The 22,194-nt window shown below is 36.8% G+C and overlaps 1 protein-coding gene across 1 annotated transcript in view; it reads left to right on the top strand.

The window, feature by feature from the left end:
* LOC136833842 (mucin-2-like) overlaps positions 1-22,194 on the top strand; it is a 47,405-nt gene that overhangs the window by 21,486 nt on the left and 3,725 nt on the right. Inside the window, exons 2-8 of the mRNA XM_067096143.1 lie at positions 13,189-15,150; positions 15,245-15,949; positions 16,089-16,233; positions 18,717-18,790; positions 19,059-19,199; positions 20,451-20,601; positions 21,449-21,649. Coding sequence (XP_066952244.1) covers positions 13,189-15,150; positions 15,245-15,949; positions 16,089-16,233; positions 18,717-18,790; positions 19,059-19,199; positions 20,451-20,601; positions 21,449-21,649 — 3,379 coding nt within the window. The remainder of the gene's footprint in view (positions 1-13,188; positions 15,151-15,244; positions 15,950-16,088; positions 16,234-18,716; positions 18,791-19,058; positions 19,200-20,450; positions 20,602-21,448; positions 21,650-22,194) is intronic.

Below are 22,194 nucleotides of genomic sequence, written 5' to 3'. Positions count from 1 at the left end.
CCTGACCGGTTTCGTCCATATATCTTAGGCATCTTCAAGAAGACGAAACAGCCCGGTACCCATACCCAGGACTTGCCTATACCCAGCGTCTCATTTCGCCTGTGACACATCTGCACATACACAGCATATGTCATGTTGACCTTAAACACATAGAAAATAGCAGGAGAGTATGAATTTGGTATTTTCCCGCAAGTTTTGTGAATTTTCCGGGCTATCGCTATGATAAGTTTGACAAGTAGTCTCAATAATTTAGATATTCATAAAGGGAATAGACATCAATTTAAGACAAAACTATCATTCTGAAAATGCTATTCTAATATCAGAAGGGGTAAAGTTGTATAAAAAGTAAACATATGATTGAAGAGTAAAATTATTCTTATATTATTTAATGCTCCTAGTTCGTAGGGTACTTTTCATTTATGCTGATTTAAAAAAGCTGCTAATTTTTTCGATATACATACATACATATTTATATATACACACAAAACACATATATAAATGTATATATGTATATATATATATATATATATATATATATATATATATATATATATATATATATATATATATATATATATATATATATATATAGAGAGAGAGAGAGAGAGAGAGAGAGAGAGAGAGAGAGAGAGAGAGAGAGAGAGAAATTATGATTGTCTAAATATTGATGATTCAGTGTACTAAATTCTGCGTACTCTTTGTAGTTGAATAATCTTCAATATCATTTTTAAACATCATATTCCTGCTTCCACATAGCGTATGGGAAAATTGAACGCAAGTGTTTTATTTTTGTTTACACGTTGCTTCAGGGAAATTTGATCTAATGTTTTTTTTATTTTTACAGTCCTAATGGAATGTTTAATATTCTGTATTTTTCAATTCCACAATGCTTTTTGGATATTCAATATACTTCTTATGGATGCCCATTCATTTTGGAGAATTTATGATATTGTAGTTTTACTTTCAAAATTCCCAACCAGGGTATTGACTCTTAATTTTAAATTCACTGTACTTTTGGGCAATATACTTTTTTTTGAATGCCCATTCATTTTGGAGAATTCACAACACTGTAGTTTTACTTTCAAAATGCCCACCCAGGGGTATTGGCTCTTGAAATGGTGAGAATCAACAAAAAATATTCCTATTTTATACTATTAGAGACGAAATTTTTAACTTGATGCATTTTTCCAGATAATCACCTCAGATTAGACAAGAGCAATCTCTGTTCAGACCCTGTATTGTATCATAATGGCCTCTCCGTGCGTTTGTGTGTGTGTGTTTTTTTTTTTACCTTTACCTACACAGTAATAGACTTTATTTTTTGCAGCTTTATAGCTTTTAGTATAAGTAAATATTCTCTCTGTTTCTTTCTCTCTCAATCAGAAAAATATTACTCTTAAATATATATTTATATATTTTATATTATATATATATATATATATATATATATATATATATATATATATATATTGATTATATATATAAAGGATATAATATATATATACACATATATATACATACATATATACCGTGTTTCACTTTTCCCTTTGTGGTGGCTATTACCTTTATTCTTTATTTATATATTCATTTTATCATATTTCATATCTTCGTGATTCAGTTTATACACACACACACATATACACACACACATATATATATATATATATATATATATATATATATATATATATATAAATATTTTATAGTGATATTTTTAAGCAAAGAGAGAGAGAGAGAGAGAGAGAGAGAGAGAGAGAGAGAGAGAGAGAGAGAGAGAGAGAGAGAGAGAGAGGAGAGAATATTTACTTATGCTAAAAGCCATAAAGCCATTGAAAAGATAAAACCTATTATAGGTATACGGTCAAAAAAAAAAAAACAGGCATCGAGAGGCCAGTATGATAAAACACAGTGTCTGATCAGAGGATACCGTTATCTAATCAATGATGACTGTCTGGAAAAACCCATCAAGTTGAAAATTTCATCTCTCATTATTTAAGTGGGGACATTTTGTATTGATTCTCACCATTTCAAGTCAATACCCCTGGGTGGGCATTTTGAAAGCAAAAGTACAGTATTATGGATTCCCCAAAATGAATGGACATTCAAAAAAATTATATTAAATTTCCCAAAAGTACTGTTGAATTTAAAATTAAGGGTCAATACCCCTGGTTGGGAGTTTTGAAGGCAAAACTACAGTATTGTGAATTCTCCAAGATGAACAGGCATTAAAAAAAGTATACTGAATTTCCCAAAAGCTCTGTGGAATCTAAAATTAAGAGTCAATAACCCTGGTTGGGAATTTTGAAAGCAAAACTACAGTATTATGAATTCTCCAAGATGAATGGGTATTAAAAAAAAAGTATATTGAATTTCCCAAAAGCTCTGAGGGATTTGAAATTAAGAGTCAATACCCCTGACTGGGCACTTTGAAAGCAAAAGTACAGTATCATAAATTCCCCAAAATGAATGGGCATTCAAAAAAAAGTATATTAAATTTCCCAAAAGCTCTGTGGGATTTGAAATTAAGAGTCAATAGCCCCGGTTGGGAGTTCTGAAAGCAAAACTACATTATTATAAATTCCCATAATGAATGGGCATTAAAAAAAGTAGACCTATATTAAATTTCCTAAAAGCACTGTGGAATTAAAAATACTGAATATCAAATATTCCTTTGGCACTATCAAAGTCAAAAACGGTATATCAAATTCCCCCAAGCATTGTGTAAACAAAAATAAAAAGAGTGTATTTCACTTCTCCATACGCTACGTGGAAGCATGAATATAATATTTAAAAACGATATTCAAAATTTTCCAACCACAAAGAGTACGTATTAATAACAGACTTAACCACAAACTCTTAAGCATCAGTCTATTTTCATGAAGAACATCTTAATCTGTTCTCCCTCCTGTTGCGTGTCTGTGTACCTGGAAAAACAACCACGTGAACAAACACAGGACATCCTTGGTAGCTGTTTGTTACACCTGGCAAACAGGTGTTTCAGACATCAGCTGCTCCGGGTCTTATAAATTAATTTTTTCAATGTAAACTGAGGAATTCAAAATATAAGAATTACCTGTACTAACATCGGTTTGAGAGTCAGACTTCCGCTTTGATATCTCTTGTTGAACGTGGAATGTTTGGTGTCTCTCTCTATCTCACACACACACACACATAAACACAGTATACCTGTTCATCCCTAATGGTATAACTTATGGATGCATGTGTGTGTGGCACCGTTTGTTTCTGTTTCATTTCTTCTTATTACTTCACAGCCAACAAACTTTAAAGTCCCCGAGATAGAGAGAGAGAGAGAGAGAGAGAGAGAGAGAGAGAGAGAGAGAGAGAGAGAGAGAGTAATCTACAGCATCAAATTCTAGTGGATCTTGTAAGAAAGTGAAACAAAGATAGGAGTCAAATTCTAGATGATGACTCAACGCCTATCGTGTGACATAAATTTTCACGCCTCGAGAACTGTAATTTACTTTTAAAAACCTGTACTTTGAATGATATTTCAGAATTATAATGTACATACTGACATGCTTTTATTACATATATACATTACGCTTTCATTACCTATTTTAAGCTTCATACGCTTTATTATTGGAACGTCCCGTTTTTCAGAGCAAAAGGAATTTACCCTTACTCTTGTGACTAGGTCTGACTAAGTCTGGCAACAAGAGCAATAATCCCAAAGAATACTTGTGTGTGTTTTAACTTATGCCCGCAAAAAATAACGATAACATCCGGGGTTTAGGAATCTCATTAATTCAGTCATAATCGATCAACGACCTCCTTCAGAGTTGCTGGCAATCTAACCCGATAACTGATTCGATTCTTTTCTGCGTCGCTTGTAGCTTTTTCCTACCACTAGTCGAGGAAAGAACCGGTTCGCTGATGACGCCGGCGCTTAGTTGTCGAGGATACGTTGGCGTGGGTGCGGTGGTAGTGTTAACAAAACCACGATGGCATTACGTCGTTACATGATTCATAAATGGTAGCAGCTACATTTCATCTATCGGATACAGTATTTTTTGCTTCCATGGAGAATCCCACAGCTATTTGTAATACGGGGATGAACTCAAATGACTTGAGTTACAATGAGAGCATTTAGCGTGCTCCAAGATACGAAAGTAGTTATTTTGATTTCTATTGGCACTTTTATTACTCTTCTTCTTCTTCTTCTTCTCCAAACTTTGACTTTGAATTAAGGTGACAAATTAGAACACTTGTCATTGAAATTTCAAACATGGGGGCATTCAAATACTGAGGGTTCTCTCTCCAGTCCTACTGATGTGTCATCCAAATGTCCTCAAGTGGGTTTCCGGTATTTCTGGTGAAGTTTCGAGTAACTGGTCAAGATTTGGTCTATTATTTGGTGCTGACGAGTACCAAGGCTATTGCTTTACAGAGTTGCCTTTCGGTAATGCCCTAGTCCTACATTCTGCTTCAAATTATTATGGTGTTCTCCTCCTATTGAAATCGGAATTAGAATATAAAATTTAAGCCAAAGGCCAAGAGCTGTCACCTATGCGGTCATTCAGCGCTGAAAGGGAAACTGAGAGTAAAGAGGTTTTGAAGGTGCAACAGGGGAAAACCTCGCAGTCGCGCTATGAAATAACTGTTAGCAAAGGGTGGGAAATAAGATGGAAGAGAATATGAACGGAGGTACAGTAAAAGAAATGAAAGGGGTTGCAGCTAGGAGCTGAAGGGACGCTGCTAAGAACCACGAGGTGCAATGACGGCACACTGAGATAAATCTGACACACTGAAACGTGAGAAAGGACAGAAAAATAGCATTTAGTAAGATGAGCGTCATATCCTTTGTAACATACGCACTAACGAAAGCAGGAAACCCTGTGACATTATCTGACGGAGATGTCCTTTTGGGGGTTTTCGTTTTTTTTTTTTTTTTTTTTTTATAACCCAAATAGTCTGTTCATTTGTTTCTTTTTCGACAGCGCAACAACAGAGCTGATGTTGAGGCTTGTGATACAGAGAATCAAACCACATTAAAATGCATTCAGTCATATACATTTATAACGATTATCCATCAAGATTAACCATCGCCTCTCGTTAATTTTGATTGATTGATTGATTGACTGAATATAGAATTTAGGCCAAAGGCCAAGCACAGGACCTATAAGGTCATTCAGCGCTGAAAAGGTAATTGACAGTAAAAGTTTGAAAGGTGGTGTAACGTGAGGAAAACCTCGCAGTTGCACTATAGACCAATTGTTAGGAGAGGGTGGAGAGTAAGATGGAAGAAAGAGAATATGAAAGGAGGTACAGTAAAACAAACGAAAGAGGTTGCAGCAAAGGGCCGAAGGCACGCTGCAAAGAACCTTAAGTAATGACTACAGTGCACCGCATGAGGTTGCACTGACGACACTAACATTCCCCCTTACGGAGCATTAATTTTGTGGTTGAAGCTATAATGACAATTATCCTCTTGAAATAAAATATATATATATATATATATATATATATATATATATATATATATATATATATATATATATATATATATATATATATATACATATATAATATAATTACGCCAATTAAATGTGGAAGGATGTTCTTGGGTCACGAAAGAACGCTTCCTAAATGATTTCATCAACTAGACACGAAAACCTCCCCTTCTTTCTCTCCAAGTTTCTAATTCTTGTCGAAACTTTCCAATGAAAGTGGAAGCACCGGGAGAAAGCGGCTGTGTACTGGAATGCAGCTGAAATCAAAATACTGGGAAGTGACGTCATTCCCCCTGAAAGCAACGCGGTGCACTGTAGGCATTACTTAAGGTTCTTTGCAGCGTTCCTCCGGTCCCTAGCGGTAACCCCTTTCGTTCATTTTACTGTACCTCCATTCAATCTTGCTATCCACCCTCTCCTAACAATTGATTCATAGCGCAATTGCGAGTTGTTCCTCCTGTTACACCTTTCAAACCTTTTACTGTCAATTTCCGTTTCAGCGCTGAATGACCTCACAGGGCCCAGTGCTTGGCCTTTGGCCTAAAATCTACATTCCAATTCCAATATCAACATAATGCAACGCATTACTACCCTGAAACAATTTTCTTTGTAATGTAATAATTTGCTTACATTTTTAACTATTTATTTATTAATTTGTTAATTTTTTTCTAATAAATGATCTCTTCTTTTTGTTATTTCCTGTTATTTTCTGTTACTTCTTTCGAATGAACACCATAATATTCTTTGGAAGCTTGAATTAGTCCGTGGCCCCTTTGGTGGGCTTGTTCCATATGAATAGGGTTCGCCCTCTGAATAAATAATAATAATAATAATACATTTAATAATAATAATAATAAATAATTTCTTAATCTTAATAATAACAAATATAAATATAATAATAATAATAATAATAATAACTACATTTCTTAATAATAATAATAATAATAATAATAATAATAATAACTGCATTTCTTAATCTTAATTTTTTTTCGCTCCACGAAAGGCGACGTGTTTCTCTCTCTCTCTCTCTCTGTTTTATTCTCTTTTCTTTTCCACTTCCCCTTTTTTTAACATCGCTTATCAACTCTTTCCTCGTGCCATTCACATCAAACGCGTTCTCTTATCTTTTATCTTATCAAACAATTAGCGGAAACACGACCCAGAAGCGAAGGTATACTATGAAACCCTTTGATGTGAATTAAACAGTCCTCCCAAATTTGACTTCACCTCAGTCCTCAATTTGGCTCCACCTCAGCCAGTTTGTGCTCTTTCAATTATAATGGGAAATAAATCCTCATGCAGTTATGTACAGTGCAAGGAAATGGAGCAATTTTTAATGTAAACTCTCTCTCTCTCTCTCTCTCTCTCTCTCTCTCTCTCTCTCTCTCTCTCTCTCTCTCTCTCTCGCTAGGTGAAATGCAGCACTGTATTGTAAAAGTGTATTTAATCATGGTTTTGTTCTGCCTTTAAAAGCTCAAGAATACCCAACTTTAATTTACTCTCGGCAGTCTCTCCTCTCAACTCTCTCTCTCTCTCTCTCTCTCTCTCTCTTAGGTGAAATGAAGCATTCGTATTGCAAAAGTGTATTTAGTCATGGTTTTTGTTCCGCCTTTAAAATCTCAAGGATACCAAATTTAATTTATCCAGCATTCAGTCTCCCCACCCAACTTCTCTCTCTCTCTCTCTCTCTCTCTCTCTCTCTCTCTCTCTCTCTCTCTCTCTCTCTCTCTCTCTCTCTCTCTCACATATGCCAGTTGGGTGCTGTAGCAAAATGAGTGCAACTTCTATGAGTTGAAAGATGGTATCCAAAATAAATAAATAAAAAATAAAAAAAAATAAAAAATATGGATTAGCAAAACCTCTACTTACACACCGAAGTAATGAGGCCCATATCATTACCTCCTCGAAGAAATTATGATAAATACCAACTTGAATATTCATATCTTCCTAGAGTGAGCCACCTCCCATTGCCTCGTCAACCATCAGGAAATATCTTCACCAAGTAAGCCACATGTAGACTGATAACATATCACGGAGACATAACTCTCTCGTTATTCTTTTTTCAGAATTTCCAAATCTAATCTACCCAGCAACCAGTCTCTCTCTCTCTCTCTCTCTCTCTCTCTCTCTCTCTCTCTCTCTCTCTCTCTCTCTCTCTTAAAATTTCAAGAATATCCAAATCGCATTTGCCCCAGCAATCACTCTCTCTCTCTCTTTGAAATTTCAAGAATACCCAAATCTAATCTACCCAGCAACCAGTCTCTCTCTCTCTCTCTCTCTCTCTCTCTCTCTCTCTCTCTCTCTCTCTCTCTTTCTCTCTTTGATATTTCAAGAATACCCAAATCTTTCAACCAATACCCAAATCTAATCTACCCAGCAACCTCTCTCTCTCTCTCTCTCTCTCTCTCTCTCTCTCTCTCTCTCTCTCTCTCTCTCTCTCTCTCTCTCTTAAAATTTCTCATTTGCCCCAGCAATCACTCTCTCTCTCTCTTTGAAATTTCAAGAATACCCAAATCTAATCTACCCAGCAACCAGTCTCTCTCTCTCTCTCTCTCTCTCTCTCTCTCTCTCTCTCTCTCTCTCTCTCTCTCTCTCTCTTTGATATTTCAAGAATACCCAAATCTAATCTACCCAGCAACCAGTCTCTCTCTCTCTCTCTCTCTCTCTCTCTCTCTCTCTCTCTTTGAAATTTCAAGAATTTCCAAATCTAATCTACCCAGCAACCAGTCTCTCACTCTCTCTCTCTCTCTCTCTCTCTCTCTCTCTCTCTCTCTCTCTCTCTCTCTCTCTCTCTCTCTCCAAATCTAAATTTTGATATTTTAGTTAACAGGAATATCATAATATAATTCATATGAAAATAAAACAATATAAAGGCTGAAAAGTATAGTTATGAATAGGGCAGAATTATTCTTAATGGACACGTACTTAGTCTGATAAAAATACTACTGTACTTCTCAAGAAAAGTGGTTTCATATAAGGAATGAATTGGCTCTCCCGCAAAGTGTACAGCAACCAATAAATGCACTGAGCTCGAGATAGAGGCACGCTTAAAATGAATAACACATATCATAATTCAAATGAAACATAGCTAACTCATTCAATTTAAATAAGAGTGCGGGGTTAAGTACGGGATTCAAATCATCTGTTTTGAAATTAGTTGAACAGAATGTTGTATCTTTAATTCACCAAATTTACGAAAACCACAGAACTGTCTTTAAGACCCTACCCCTGGTCTTTAATTAACATCATGTTATCAAAAAAAAAAAAAAAAAGAAGAAAAAGTTATCTGTCAAAGTTCTCATATCAATTTTTTTTTTTTTTCGAAAACGGCATGAGAAACGGATATGAAACCTGCTCAAACTGAATGTGGGCTTATGGGCTAGTATTTCGGGTGGGTGGGTTGTCAAAAGCAGTCACTGCTTCTCTTATCTATTCTTATTCTGAAGTTCCTCGTACACTTCACTTTCATTTGTCTTTGTTTCTCCACAGAAACTTGCTTTGCATGCCTCTCCATCCCTCCGAATGATGCACATGAAATGACCTGACAACAGAAAATGGAATAAGCTCAAATTTGTAGAGAGATTTTATCTGATAAGGACCCCTGATTAGAGCTGGCCTCTGACAATGACTGACGACTCTCATCCGAAAGAAAAAAAAATTGTAAAATGAATATTACTCACAACTGAGTCAACAATAAGATAACACCCACGATAAATTTTGCCCCGGGGTAGATAAGATTATTTTCGCTTACATTCACACTTTTGTCTTCGTCTGGGCGTCTGGTGAATTCAAGATGACTTTTGGATCAATATTCGAATACAAATTACCCTTATCTCTTACGCTGAACTGAATATAGAAGTTAGGCCAAAGGCCAAGCGCTGGGACAATGAGGTCATTCACCACTGAAACGGAAACTGACAGTAAAAGGTCTGAAAGGTGTAACAGGAGGAAAACCTCAAAGCAGTTGCACTATAAATCAATTATTGTTAGGAGAGGGTGGGTAGCAAGATGGAAGAAAGATAATACGAAAAGAGGTACAGTAAAAGGAATGAAAGGGGTTGCAGCTAGGGCCATACGGAGGGGACGCTGCAAAGAACCTTTAAGTAATGCCTATAGTGCACCGCATGAGGTGCACTGACGGCACTACCCCTTACGGGATTTATTCATGATGGAATTAAACACTAAAGTCGTATCTGATTTGGCAAACGCCCTAGGGCAGTGTGGAGCAGTGTGTGTGTGTGTGTGTGTGTGTGTGTGTGTGTGTGTGTGTGTAAGGAGTCACATATTACAAGAATTCTCGAAAAGAAATTCAAGACTCTTACGGCGTGATTTCCATTTCGCAATCTTGGAACCTCACGAATTTCATTCTCATCGACCTTAAACTGAAATGTCTTTGTTTCCGTCGGCGATCAGTGCTTCTCAGGACACCTATTGTGTCATACATGCTCCCTAAGGAGGCGTGACCCTTGGGACCGAGAGATACCAATTACTTGATAGGACATGAAACGTTTCACAGTTACTACCCTTTCCCTTTCTTTTTTTTTTTTTTTTTTTTACCTCTTGCTAAAGTTGTGGATTGCCCATAAGCAACAAATAAACACATGATAAAGAAATGAAAAATTCCCATCAGAATAACGCGAAATCCTTAAGAGGAAAATTTGTATTTACAAAATCGTGAAAACTCAATTCTAAAATATAAACATAGAGGCGTTTAATTACTGTATTTCCTCGTCAGCGAGTGAACCATATATTAACAACAACAACCAAATAATAAGTAAAAATTGCGCCGAAGAAATTTCTTCGGCGCAATCGAGTTTTCTGTACACCGCTACAGCGTATAATCAGCGTCACCGAAATCAGATCTACCTTCCGTGGTCTCGGTATAATGCTGTATGAGCCGCGGCCCATTAAACTTTAACCAAGACCCAGTGGTGGCCTATCGTACATCGTTGCCAGAAGCATGATTATGGATAACTTTAACCTTAAATAACATAAAAACTACTGAGGCTAGAGGGTTGCAATTTGGTATGTTTGATGACTGAAGGGTGGATGATCAACATACCAATTTGCAGCCCTCTAGCCTCGGTTGTTTTCAAGATCAGAGGGCGGACAGAAAAATGCCCGGACAGAAAAATGTGCGGACGGACAGACAAAGCCGGCACAATAGTTTTCTCCTACAGAAAACTTGAACTAATAATCATAATAACAACAATTAATTCTCACGTGTGGTGTTCTAATAGGCAGCGTCCTGGAACCTTAATTTCTTCCAATCTTTGCCAGTGACATATTTGTTCGCCTTGGTATGAATGCAATAGAACAAAGGTCTTTAAAATAGAGTTTTATTGAGTGAAGGGTGAGGATATTATTCCCTCATCCAGTGGCCATAAGTAACACTGCATTTAACGTTATCACCGACTCCAAGCTCATACTTAGCAGATAATAAAGAACATAACTGGTATAAGTTCCCGTATCTACAAGATGACAAAAAGTGTCCCAGGGGTCAGATCTTTTATTTAGGCACTGCTGGAATATCGTCCTTTTGTTTGATGTTTGCAACGGCGTGAGGCGCACTGCAGGCACAACCTACAACAGGGCTTTTTCAAAATGAGACCTTCCACTTTATTTGGACATCCCTCTTAGGCCCTATAGAACTGGGATTGAAATACAAAGTTCAGGCCAAAGGCCAAGCGCTGGCACCTATGAGGCCGTCCAGCGCTGAAGGGGAAATTGAGAGTAAAGAAGGTTTGAAATGTGTAAAAGGAAGAAAACCTCGCAGTTGCACTGTGAAACAATTGTTATACGAGAGTGGAAAGTAAGCTGGAAGAAAGAGAATATGAATGGAGGTACAGTAAAATTAATGATATGGGTTGCAGCTATGGGCCAAAGGGGAGCTGCTAAGAACTATAAGCAATGCCTACAGTGTACCGCGTGAGGTGCATTGATGGCAATATTTGTTGTCTGCTATAAACGCCACAAGCAACCCGCCCTATTTCGGTGACGTCATACCGCATATCGGTGTATTGAAGTGTCAAGGTTGTTGTACCATGACTGCCGTCAGTTATTTTCATTTATCATATGAACCACTTCCTCTTACCTTGTCTGCTATCGTAATTATTACGATAATAAGAAAAAGAAGAACAACAATACTTCTTTTAAAACCTTCTACACGGAAAAGCCACAGGAGAAACCAAATGCTGTCCTACACAGTACGTCCTGCATATCATTGTTAGACCGATGTTTGTTTTCCTAGTTTCATGGTATGGCGCCAATCTTCGGATGTCCTCCTTCTGCTCTGCGAAGGAGATCACTTAACTTCCCAGAACTCATAAAGTTCGATATAACCCTCCAACACAAACGAAAAATACTAAACAGGAAGTATATTTTCTCAGAACCGGCATCCCGGAATTCGGTTTCCAAACACGGGCTTTCCCAATCGCCTTTTAAATAAGTAACTGCAGATGTCCCTCGGCTCAAGTTACGTTAAGAATTATCTGTTCTAAACGAAGGAGGAAAGTAGGGTGAGGAGGAGATGAAAATGCCATTCGTTTATATTACCGTCGAATACTTCACGTTGCTGTTAGTAACGTGATCCAGAGGGCTTTAAGCCATAATTAGTTCAATTCTACGTAGAAGTTTCAAGGCTCTTTTCATAGCAAGTTCGCACCAAGATCAGCTATGTTTTGTTTCCTTCTTCTTCTTCTTCTTCTCTGCTGAATCCCAAGTCAGGGTTGGGTTTATTTTTATTAACCTTTTCCTGGTATTTGTTCCATTATTACTATCAATAATGACGGTAATCATTTTTGTCTGTATTTATACGGCATTTATAAATGCCTCTTTAACATTAAGGATTCTATTTCTATTTATCGTAATTTACTGTTATAATTCAAATAACTTACACTCAAAAATATTTGCCGAGGATATGGTCTCAGTCATGACAAGGCCAGATTGCACAAGCAAATCAAACATTCTAATCTTATCGTATAATTATAAAAGTTCCAAACATTTTAGCAATCGTAATTTTCAATCATAACATTTCCAAACATTTCCAACTGCAACCCTCATGGGATCACTCAATTTATTTTCTCAAGAGGATTTACAGCTGGTCCGAAGATGTCTGTCATCCCACTGTTATATGGAACAATATCACATATTTATTTGTGTATTTATCAATTCATTTATTGTTCTTGGGGGTAAACAGTTAAAGTCTTGAATTTCATGTTCATGCATAAGGACGGAAAAAACGGGATTACAATTTGGTTGCCGTTTTCGGGTTCACTATTCGAGTTTGAAAATTTTTAATTTTGAAATGGAGGCCGGAGTGAAGGGCAACTGTAGACCTTTATCTAGGTACGAATGGGGGCAAAACATACCACTGTGCACCACGGAAAACTGTAGTCTTGGCGTTCAGAATGATTGTGATAAATACATAGAAGAGAATATTTACATATAATTGGAAAGAAGATTCTAGAACATACCTGAAGCGAGAAAAGTTTTTGAGCAGAGCAATCAGTGGATCGGTGATCTTACCGAACTATATTAAGGGATGTGTAGGCCTAGACATTCTACTATTCCTAAGCAAGAAATATCAGAAATAAGGCCTGTGGAAATATCAATCTAATATTCATGCCACAGTGTTTATATTTTTAGTGTTCTTGATAGCATTGCTTCTAACACTCAGTCTTAGTGGTCCACAACTAATTTAACCTTTACTTTCCAGGTAACAGCTCGGTTATGGCTAGTGTTGGGAGTGTTTCTTGTTTCAACAAGTTCAGGCACCCCAATGAGTCCTCCAGACATATCGGGAGAGGAAACAGACATTGAGGAATGGAGATGGCGATCTAGAGAGGTCGTCGAGATGCCAGGGTCTTCCCCCTCAGCGCCATCTGCAGTCGGCGAAGAAGTGCCGGCTCACCGAGATGGGAAAATGGCAGAGAGCCGGAGCATCTTGACAACGCTGCTCTCTCCCTTCGTGGGCAGCCGCACGCGTGGGAGTCCAAGAGGTTCTCACAAGAGTCGCGAACAAGGCACCTCGCCAGGTCGCCGTCCAGTTCAGGTCTACCAGCAACTTCGCTTCGTGTCGTCAGCCTCTCCCAGATTTCGCCCCAAAGGCGTCAGGGGTCGCGTCCCTGTTCCATCTCAACAGCCCCCCCACGTTTTTCAGCCAATTTCTTCTTCACCTGTTGGCATCAGCTTCCCAGCTATAAGAGACAACGCCAGTGGCCAGGGTGTTCAGAATGCTAACAGTCTAACATATGGAAACAGCCACTTTCAAAACATTACAAAACCAAATAATGGCAGTAGCATAAGCCCACCAACTACTGCAGGCAACAAACTGAATTATAATACAAAACTAAGAGAGCATAATCCTTTCTCAGTTATTTCTCTCCACCCATACACGTTTCCTCCTTCTACAAATTCTATATATTCACCGAATCACTTGCGTTCATCTCCATACCACATTTCAAGCTCGGCATCTGACCTTATTCCAAGTTCACACTCTTCCTTACTGGTTCATTCTGGCAATCAAAATCGACCTTTCCTGGCACCAGCACCTAGCATCAGATTTTCACACAACAGTCAAGAATCTCCTGAAATTCAACCATTTGAAAACCCTCCTGTCAACAGCAAAAACTCATTCTTTAACAACAGGCCCTCTGAGGAAAGTCCTATACATGGGTTTGTTAGTTCACAGAATGCAAATGATATCACTTCAAATATCAATATAGATAACCAGTTTCTAAAATCATTCAGTTCATCACAGATTTCGTTTGGTCCTGACAACAGCTTCTTCCTCACTGGAAACTTGTCTGAGATCACTAGTCATAAGGAATCAACAGAAAAGCAGAGAGAATTACAAAGTTTTTCTGCAAATCATCTGACACCCCAGAGGTCATCTAATCCTACACCAACAAAAATAACTACTTTAGGTAACACAAACCCAGTTGCATCTCAAAACATCCATGCAATCACAACAACTGAGCCTACCATCATCTTTATAACTGGAGCTCCTACGCCTTACGAGATCAAACATTTGACTGGTATCTCTACTACACCAGTAGGAATATCACCAATTCCACTTCAGCAGGAAATATCACCCATTCCACTTCAGCAGGAAATATCACCCCATTTAGCACTGCAAACCTTTCAGGTACCACTCTCTCACTCACAGACAACACCAATATCAAAGACATCTCATCAAGAACAAACAACACCATTAATCCAGTATCAGACACTGACCACTTCAGAACCTTTAAGAGAGTTACTGAATACATTAGCACCAATACAAAAGCAGTTGTCAAGCCTAGCACCCAAACATCGGTATCAAACAACATCTCCTAAACAGTATCACAGCAAGGATCAAGTAACACCATACTGGAAACTTTTAACCACTCGGCCACAACACAGAACACAGCCAACAGTGTTCGCAGCCCAAGTGCAAATCGGTGAGGAATCACTGCTTGAAGATCATCAGCAAGAAACAGCATCAATAAAAAGTGGCTCCCAAGACGACAACAATCTTACTTCATTGAATCAAAATCAGCAAAATTCTAATGTAAATGCCATTCATGGATCATCACAAGATAATAGTGACGGCTTTATTCCATTTAGCGACAGTAGTGAATTCTTCAATCATATATTTGGGGATACAAATCCATTTGGACACAAGATCATAACTGAGGTAAGTTATGAGAGATTTGTATATGAAACACAGCACATTTACAGTAAACATTAAACAAAGAATCAATAATTAATCAACAAAACTTTTCTTACAGGTACCAAGTAACATAACTTCAATATCAGCACCTTCATCCAGAACAGATTTCAACAGCGCACATCAGCACAATCAACAACAGCCACTGACTCAGCCAGTGCCATTTGTGAACAGACCTACTCAACACGCAACCATTCCAAGCACCACCTCTCCAGCTAACGAGCCAACAACACAAACATTCACTCCCGTGATTGTCTCCACATCCCAGCCTTTAATCCAACAATCGTTTTTCACAAACCAGCCTCCTACAACCAGTTGGCCCTCAGTACCACTTAGCAGTCCTACAAACCAGTCCTCTACAACCAGTTGGCCCTCAGTACCATTCAGTAGTTTTTCACAACAGTCTCCTACAAACAGCTGGCCTTCACCACCTTTCAGCGGTCCTTCCAACCAGTCTCCTACAAACAGTTGGCCTTCACCATCTTTCAGCAGTCCTATAGACCAGTCTCCTACAAACACTTGGCCTTCACCACCTTTCAGTGGTCCTACAAACCAGTCTCCTACAAACATTTGGCCTTCACCACCTTTCAGTGGTCCTACAAACCAGTCTCCTACAAACACTTGGCCTTCACCACCTTTCGGAAGTTCTGCATCGGTATTTGTGTCATCTGAAGAAAAAGATCCTGAGTCGGTATTTTCTGGCGAATGGAGTCGTTTAGAAGAGCAGCACTCAACAACAGAGGCTCAGACTCATGCAAATCAACAGGCAAGTTACCTGAAGTTAATGATCATGACAACGTGTGTCTTTCTAGACCACAGCTCTATCCATAGCTTGAAATTTTAAAATGCAGCAGCGGGACAAATGCAAATAAGGGAAAATAACTGTCATAATGTTCTGTTTTCAGAGTGGTGCCCTGAATACAGACACCCCTTCAAGAACAGCAGAGCCTTTTACTGTAGCAGAGGGAGGCGAAAATCCTTACACTACACTGAATCCAGTACAGGCCTTCCAAGATTCAGGGTCGCCACATGTATCTTCACAGACAACAGGTTAGTTTTTGCAAGGAATAGTCTGGGTACAAGTAATGTATACAATACAACGACAGTGACACAATCTGGATGAGATCAGAGCAGTGTGTTTCTTACATACTTTTTTTTATTGCACTTACTGCTCTTACATGACGCACCTACATCGTAAGTTACTATTAATAATTGCTAATATGCTATTAAGGATAATTCACAACTAACAATTACAATACTTGAATGAATCAATGTTTTTGTATGCACCGCTATCACTCAGTATTCTCTATGTGATATGTAATAACAGAGTGTCCTCTACACAGTACTCCTGACTCCTCTCGCCTTTAGTACAGATTTTTTTTTCAAGAATACCAAATCCTAGAGTTAAAATCGAAAAGAAAGAGAAAATCTTAGGAGAAATAAACCGACATACGGGGACTAGAGCATAAGTTTTGGGGTTGAATCTATTCCACCGTCAGTCACAGTGACACAGCAATAACCCGGATCCCAAGAATCCATCCTTTCGTTGCGCCATCCTCGCTCGTGCACGAAATTGATTCTCTCAGAATCACACTACATCTTCATCGTCCTTGAGACGAGTCATGACAATGATCGAAGGAATTAAGGAAAAACAAGAGTCAAAGCGGCTCTGTCTCTCTCACGTTCTTACCCTCAGTCACAAAATTGCTTTTTCCCCCAAACATGAAATTTGCTCTCTCTTCTGCAGAGAGCAATTCTGAATGAAGTCAGGAGATTACTGTAAATAGTCGATATAACATCTTCACATGATTACCTCCTCTCTGGAATCTTCTTCCTCTCCGTTATTGCAAGTCATGGGAGAGTGGTTAATCTCTTACTATCAAATTCCTGTTCTGGATCGTTTGCTTTAGAAAATATAGAGTATTTACACGTTTGTAACAAACTGTATGCATTAAATCACTCTGGATGACAGGGGTGGACATGCATAGTTATACAAGCTTCACATGAAAAGATATGTAAAAGTATCATAGGTTTTATACATATAAAAATATATATATATATATATATATATATATATATATATATATATATATATATATATATATATATATATATATACAGGTACATATATATAATATATATGTATATATATTACTCAGAATTTAAGAATAAGAATTTTTTATGATATGAAAAGAAATATACTTTCACTCATTTTTGTCTAGCGGGGCCACTTTCAAAATCAAACGGGCCACTTTTGGCCCACGGGCATGGCGTTGGACGGGCCCTGCAGACTTAGTGTTTCAAATAAGAGTAAGCAAGAACACAGGTTGAAGAAAGTGAATTATATAAATTTCATACAACAGGAAGTGAATGGTGCAAAACTGCATAAAAATTTATTGCAAAATCTTAGGTAGTCAGGAATAGGAAAATGGTGATAAGTTACAGAATGTGAAAGATATGAAATTCATAAAACTTTAATGGAAAATCTTAGGTAGTCTGGAATAGGTAAACGTTAACTGAACTGAAATGACCCTGGACAAAGTGAGAAGGAAGGGTCCAGTTTCAGCGGTAATGGGTCACAGAATGGCCCGAGAACCACAGGAATGAGCTATCAATTAATAAGATTTTTGTGACCACTATGTGCCGCTAATGATTTCCTGGACAAAAAGCATTTATTTCCAAGAGTCGTAATTATTTGAGAAAATAGCTGACTATTATTATTATTATTATTATTATTATTATTATTATTATTATTATTATTATTATTATTATTATTATTATTATTATTCAGAAGATGAACCCTATTCATATGGAATAAGCCTACAGGGGCCATTGCTTTGAAATCCAAGCTTACGAAGAATATGGTGTTCATTTGAAAATTTTATATTCATGGAAGATAACAGCAAATGCAGAAAGAAGAGATAATTTATTAGAAACAAAGATAAATTATCAAATTAATAAATATATAAATATTTAGAAAAATTATTAAAAGCTCAATAAGTACTATTTTAGGGTATAGTAATGTATCAAATCTTAGCTTGAACTCTGTTATTTCCTCAAGATCTATTTAATTCTATTTTTGTAACAAGAGCAGTTTTATGTATATAAACAAGTAAAAAATGGGCCGAAGTTTCTTCCGCGCAATCGAGTTTTCTGTATGTCGTATAATCAAGGCCACCGAAAACAGATCTATCTTTCGGCGGTCTCGGTATAATGCTGTATGAGGCGCGGCCCATGAAACTCTCCACCGGCCGTGGTGGCCTGTGTTGTTGCGTTGCTAGAAGAACAATTATGGCTAACTTTAACCTTAAATAAAATAAAATAAACACTGCTGGAGGCTAGAGGGCTGCAATTTGCTATGTTTGATGATTGGAGGGTGGATGATCAACATACCAATTTGCAGCCCTCTAGCCTCAGTAGTTTTTAAGATCTGAAGGCGGACAGAAAAAAGTGTGGAGGGACAGACAAAGCCGGCACAATCATTTTCTTTTCAGAAAACTAAAAGTTACCTTCTAAACAATTTTTCTTTCCAGCAACACTCCAGGCGGAGGGTGACACACCATCAACAATCACGGCTACAACTACAATTGACGACAAAGAATTTGAGGTAAAGTTCTAAAATTTTTCTCAACTGAACTGAATATAGAATTTAGGTCAACAACCAAGCACTGGGACCTATGAGGTCGTTCAGCGCTGAAACGGAAACTGACAGTAAAAAGGTCTGAAAGGTGTAAAAGGAGGCTAACCTCAAAGCAGTTGCACAATGAATCAATTGTTAGGAGAGGGTTAAGGAAAGTAAGATGGAAGGAAGAGAATATGAAAGGAGGTACAGTAAAAGCAACTCGAGAAAACTAATTTTTTTTTTTTTTTTGCAGGTACTCGTCCTCCCCTACGAGAAGGAAGAGAACGATAAGGATGTAAAGGATACGCAGGATGACACGCCCGAGACCTCCTCGATAGCCCTTGCGCCTGCTTCTGCTCACCAGGCGTCCTTCAACCCAGGGACACCGATTAAGGTGAGCTTCTAGTAAATTTGCGTGAAGGAAATAAGGACAGGGTGCGTGATGATTATCTGTAGTGTAATAAATATATATATATATATATATATATATATATATATATATATATATATATATATATATATATATATATATATATATATATATATATATATATAATATATATAACCAGCTCAATTAATAATACTAATTTTAATACGCATTTCTTCTTAATTCCTGAACTACTTTTTGATGCTGTCGTAAAATTTGCTTTTGTGTCCTTATTAAGAAATTTTAAAAAGGAAATTTTACGCACAGGGTACCCTACAGGTAAGCAATATTGCAGTTTTGAATAATCAAACTTTATTTAAGGTCTTAAGAATGAGTTTTCATTATTTCCAATCATTACAGTGAGTAACATTGTCGACTGGAAAATGAAATAACAAAGGAGCAGAATAACAATTAAAAAATATAACAAATAAATTTAGTAACAAAAAGGCAAAGATAATTTAACAAATAACAAATGATAACGGTAACGATACAAGCAATTAGAAAAATATGAAATATAAAATAAATAACAAATAACAAATGAAATAAGAGCAGAGATAACAAATAAAAAACAATAACAAATAACAAATTAAATAACAAAAGAGCACAGATAACAAATAAAAAATCGAATGACAAATAACAAATGAAATCACAAAAGAGTAGTGATAACAAATAAAAAAATAACAAAAGAAATAACAAAAGAGTAGAGATAACAAATCAAAAACAAATAGAAAATGAAATAACAAAAGAGTAGAGATAACAAATCAAAAACAAATAAATGAAATAACAAAAGGGTGGAAATAACAAATCAAAAACAGATAACAAATGAAATAACAAAAGAGTAGAGATAACAAATCAAAAACACATAAATGAAATAACAAAAGAGTAGAGATAACAAATCAAAAACAAATAACAAATGAAATAACGAAATAGTAAAGAAAACAAATAAAAACAAATAACAAATGCAATAACAAAAAAGCAGAGATAAATCAAAAACAAACAACAAATAAATATAACAAATGAGCAGAGATAAACAAACAAAAAATCGAATAACAAACAAATGAAATAACAAAAGAGCAGAGATAACAAACAAAAAACCAATAACAAACAACGAACGACATAACAAAAGAGCAGAGATAACAAATAAAAAACCAATAACAAACAAGGAGTGAAATAACAAACTAACAAAGATAACAAATATTCAAATGATCTCCGACACAGCCTACTGAGGAAGAGGTCTCAGTGTACCTGGTCAGACATCGAAAGCCTTCTACCGTCAGCGGAGGATCTCCAACACCACCAACTTCTCCAACACCAACATCTCCAACACAACCAAACGTTACTGCTTTCTTCAACGACTCCGCGCATTTCGGTAAGGACGCCTTCTGAAGGTTTTTTTGTAACTGATCGTTATTTCAATCCAGGAATCAAGTGTTCAAGAGAATTTCTAGAAATATTTCTAGAAATACTTCTAGAAATATTTCTAGTAATATTGTAGAAATATTTCTAGAAATGCTGTAAAAGTATTGTATAAATATTTCTAGAAAGTGTAGAAATATATCTAATATTGTAGAAATAGTTCTAGAAAGTGTAGAAATATATCTAATATTGTAGAAATAGTTCTAGAAATACTGTAGAAATGTTTCTAGAAACATTGTAGAAGTATTTCTAAACATATTGTAGAAATAGTTCTAGAAATACTGTAGAAATATTTCTAGAAATATTGTAGGAATGAAAGAATATTTCTAGAAACATTACAGGAATGTAAGAATATGTCTAGAAATATTGTAGGAATGTAGAAACATTGCAGAAATATTTTTAGGAATATTCTATAAATATTCTGGAAATATTTCTAGAAATATTGTGGAGATATTTCTAGAAATATTACAGAAATATTTCAAGGAATATTGCAGAACCGTTTTAGAAATATTTCAAGAAATATTTCTAGAAATATTTTAGAGAAAAATGTTAATTTGGAACACCTGATGTACCTATTCTTTGGAAGCTTGAATTTCAAGTCCATGGCCCCTTAGGTGGGATTGCTCCATATGAATATGGTTCATCATCTTAATAATAATAATAATAATAATAATCTAATAATAATAATAATAATAATAATAATAATAATAATAATAATAATATCAAATGTCCTTTGCTTCGTAACTTGTTTATGATGTATGAACATAAATTTATGACATCTCTCCTTCCATCATCAACAGGCCTGGACGCTTTGGAATTCCGGGGATTCCCGATCCCCGTCGACCTGACCCCCCAAAATGATGGATCCCTAACCCTGGTTTCCTCTCCGAGTCGGGTGGCGGGCACCGCTATCTCTGCCTCTGGGAAACACTTCAAGTTTGAATACAATGACGATGGTGAGGAAAGTGGAGGTGGGAACTTCTTGCCAAATTCGTTCAAAGGTAAGGATAAGGTGGATTACTGTAACCGTTCAAGTCGGTGGTTCTTAACCTGGGGGGCGTCAGCAATTTCCAGGGGAGGCGCGAGCCCTAGGGAAAAATTAAAAATTCTCTAATTATATTCGTTATTCTCTTAACAAGAGTGAGGAACTAATATTCAGTTTATAAAAAAATGCAAAAGTGTGTGGCGCCTTCTAACGCTAGTTTCCTATAGTCTACTACTCTGGTTAGACTCGTTGGGCTTACCATTTTCTGTAATTATTTACTTCCCTCCCTCCCCCTATCCCTCGAAACCCCCCTCCTTTTCTCTTTATTTCATTTTCCTTTAAATCTGGGAGGGAATTTTACTCGCATGCAAGAGGACGTGGAGGGTAGGACCAACTCTTAGAGGGAGCGTGGAGCGTAGGGCCAACTCTTAGTGGGGGCGTGGTAATAAAAAGGTTACGGACCACTGGTTTAGGTAATTGTTAAACACAAACTGGGAACCTACTAGGAAAAGCCCAACGTTACGAACTCAGCGGCTCCAACTGGGAAAGTAATCCTGTACG

The sequence above is a fragment of the Macrobrachium rosenbergii genome, chromosome 52 (genome assembly GCF_040412425.1).
Source record: "Macrobrachium rosenbergii isolate ZJJX-2024 chromosome 52, ASM4041242v1, whole genome shotgun sequence".
In the NCBI taxonomy this organism is placed as follows: Eukaryota; Metazoa; Arthropoda; class Malacostraca; order Decapoda; family Palaemonidae; genus Macrobrachium; species Macrobrachium rosenbergii.
Note: the sequence above shows the minus strand (reverse complement) of the source record. Positions and strands in the feature narration are given on the sequence as shown.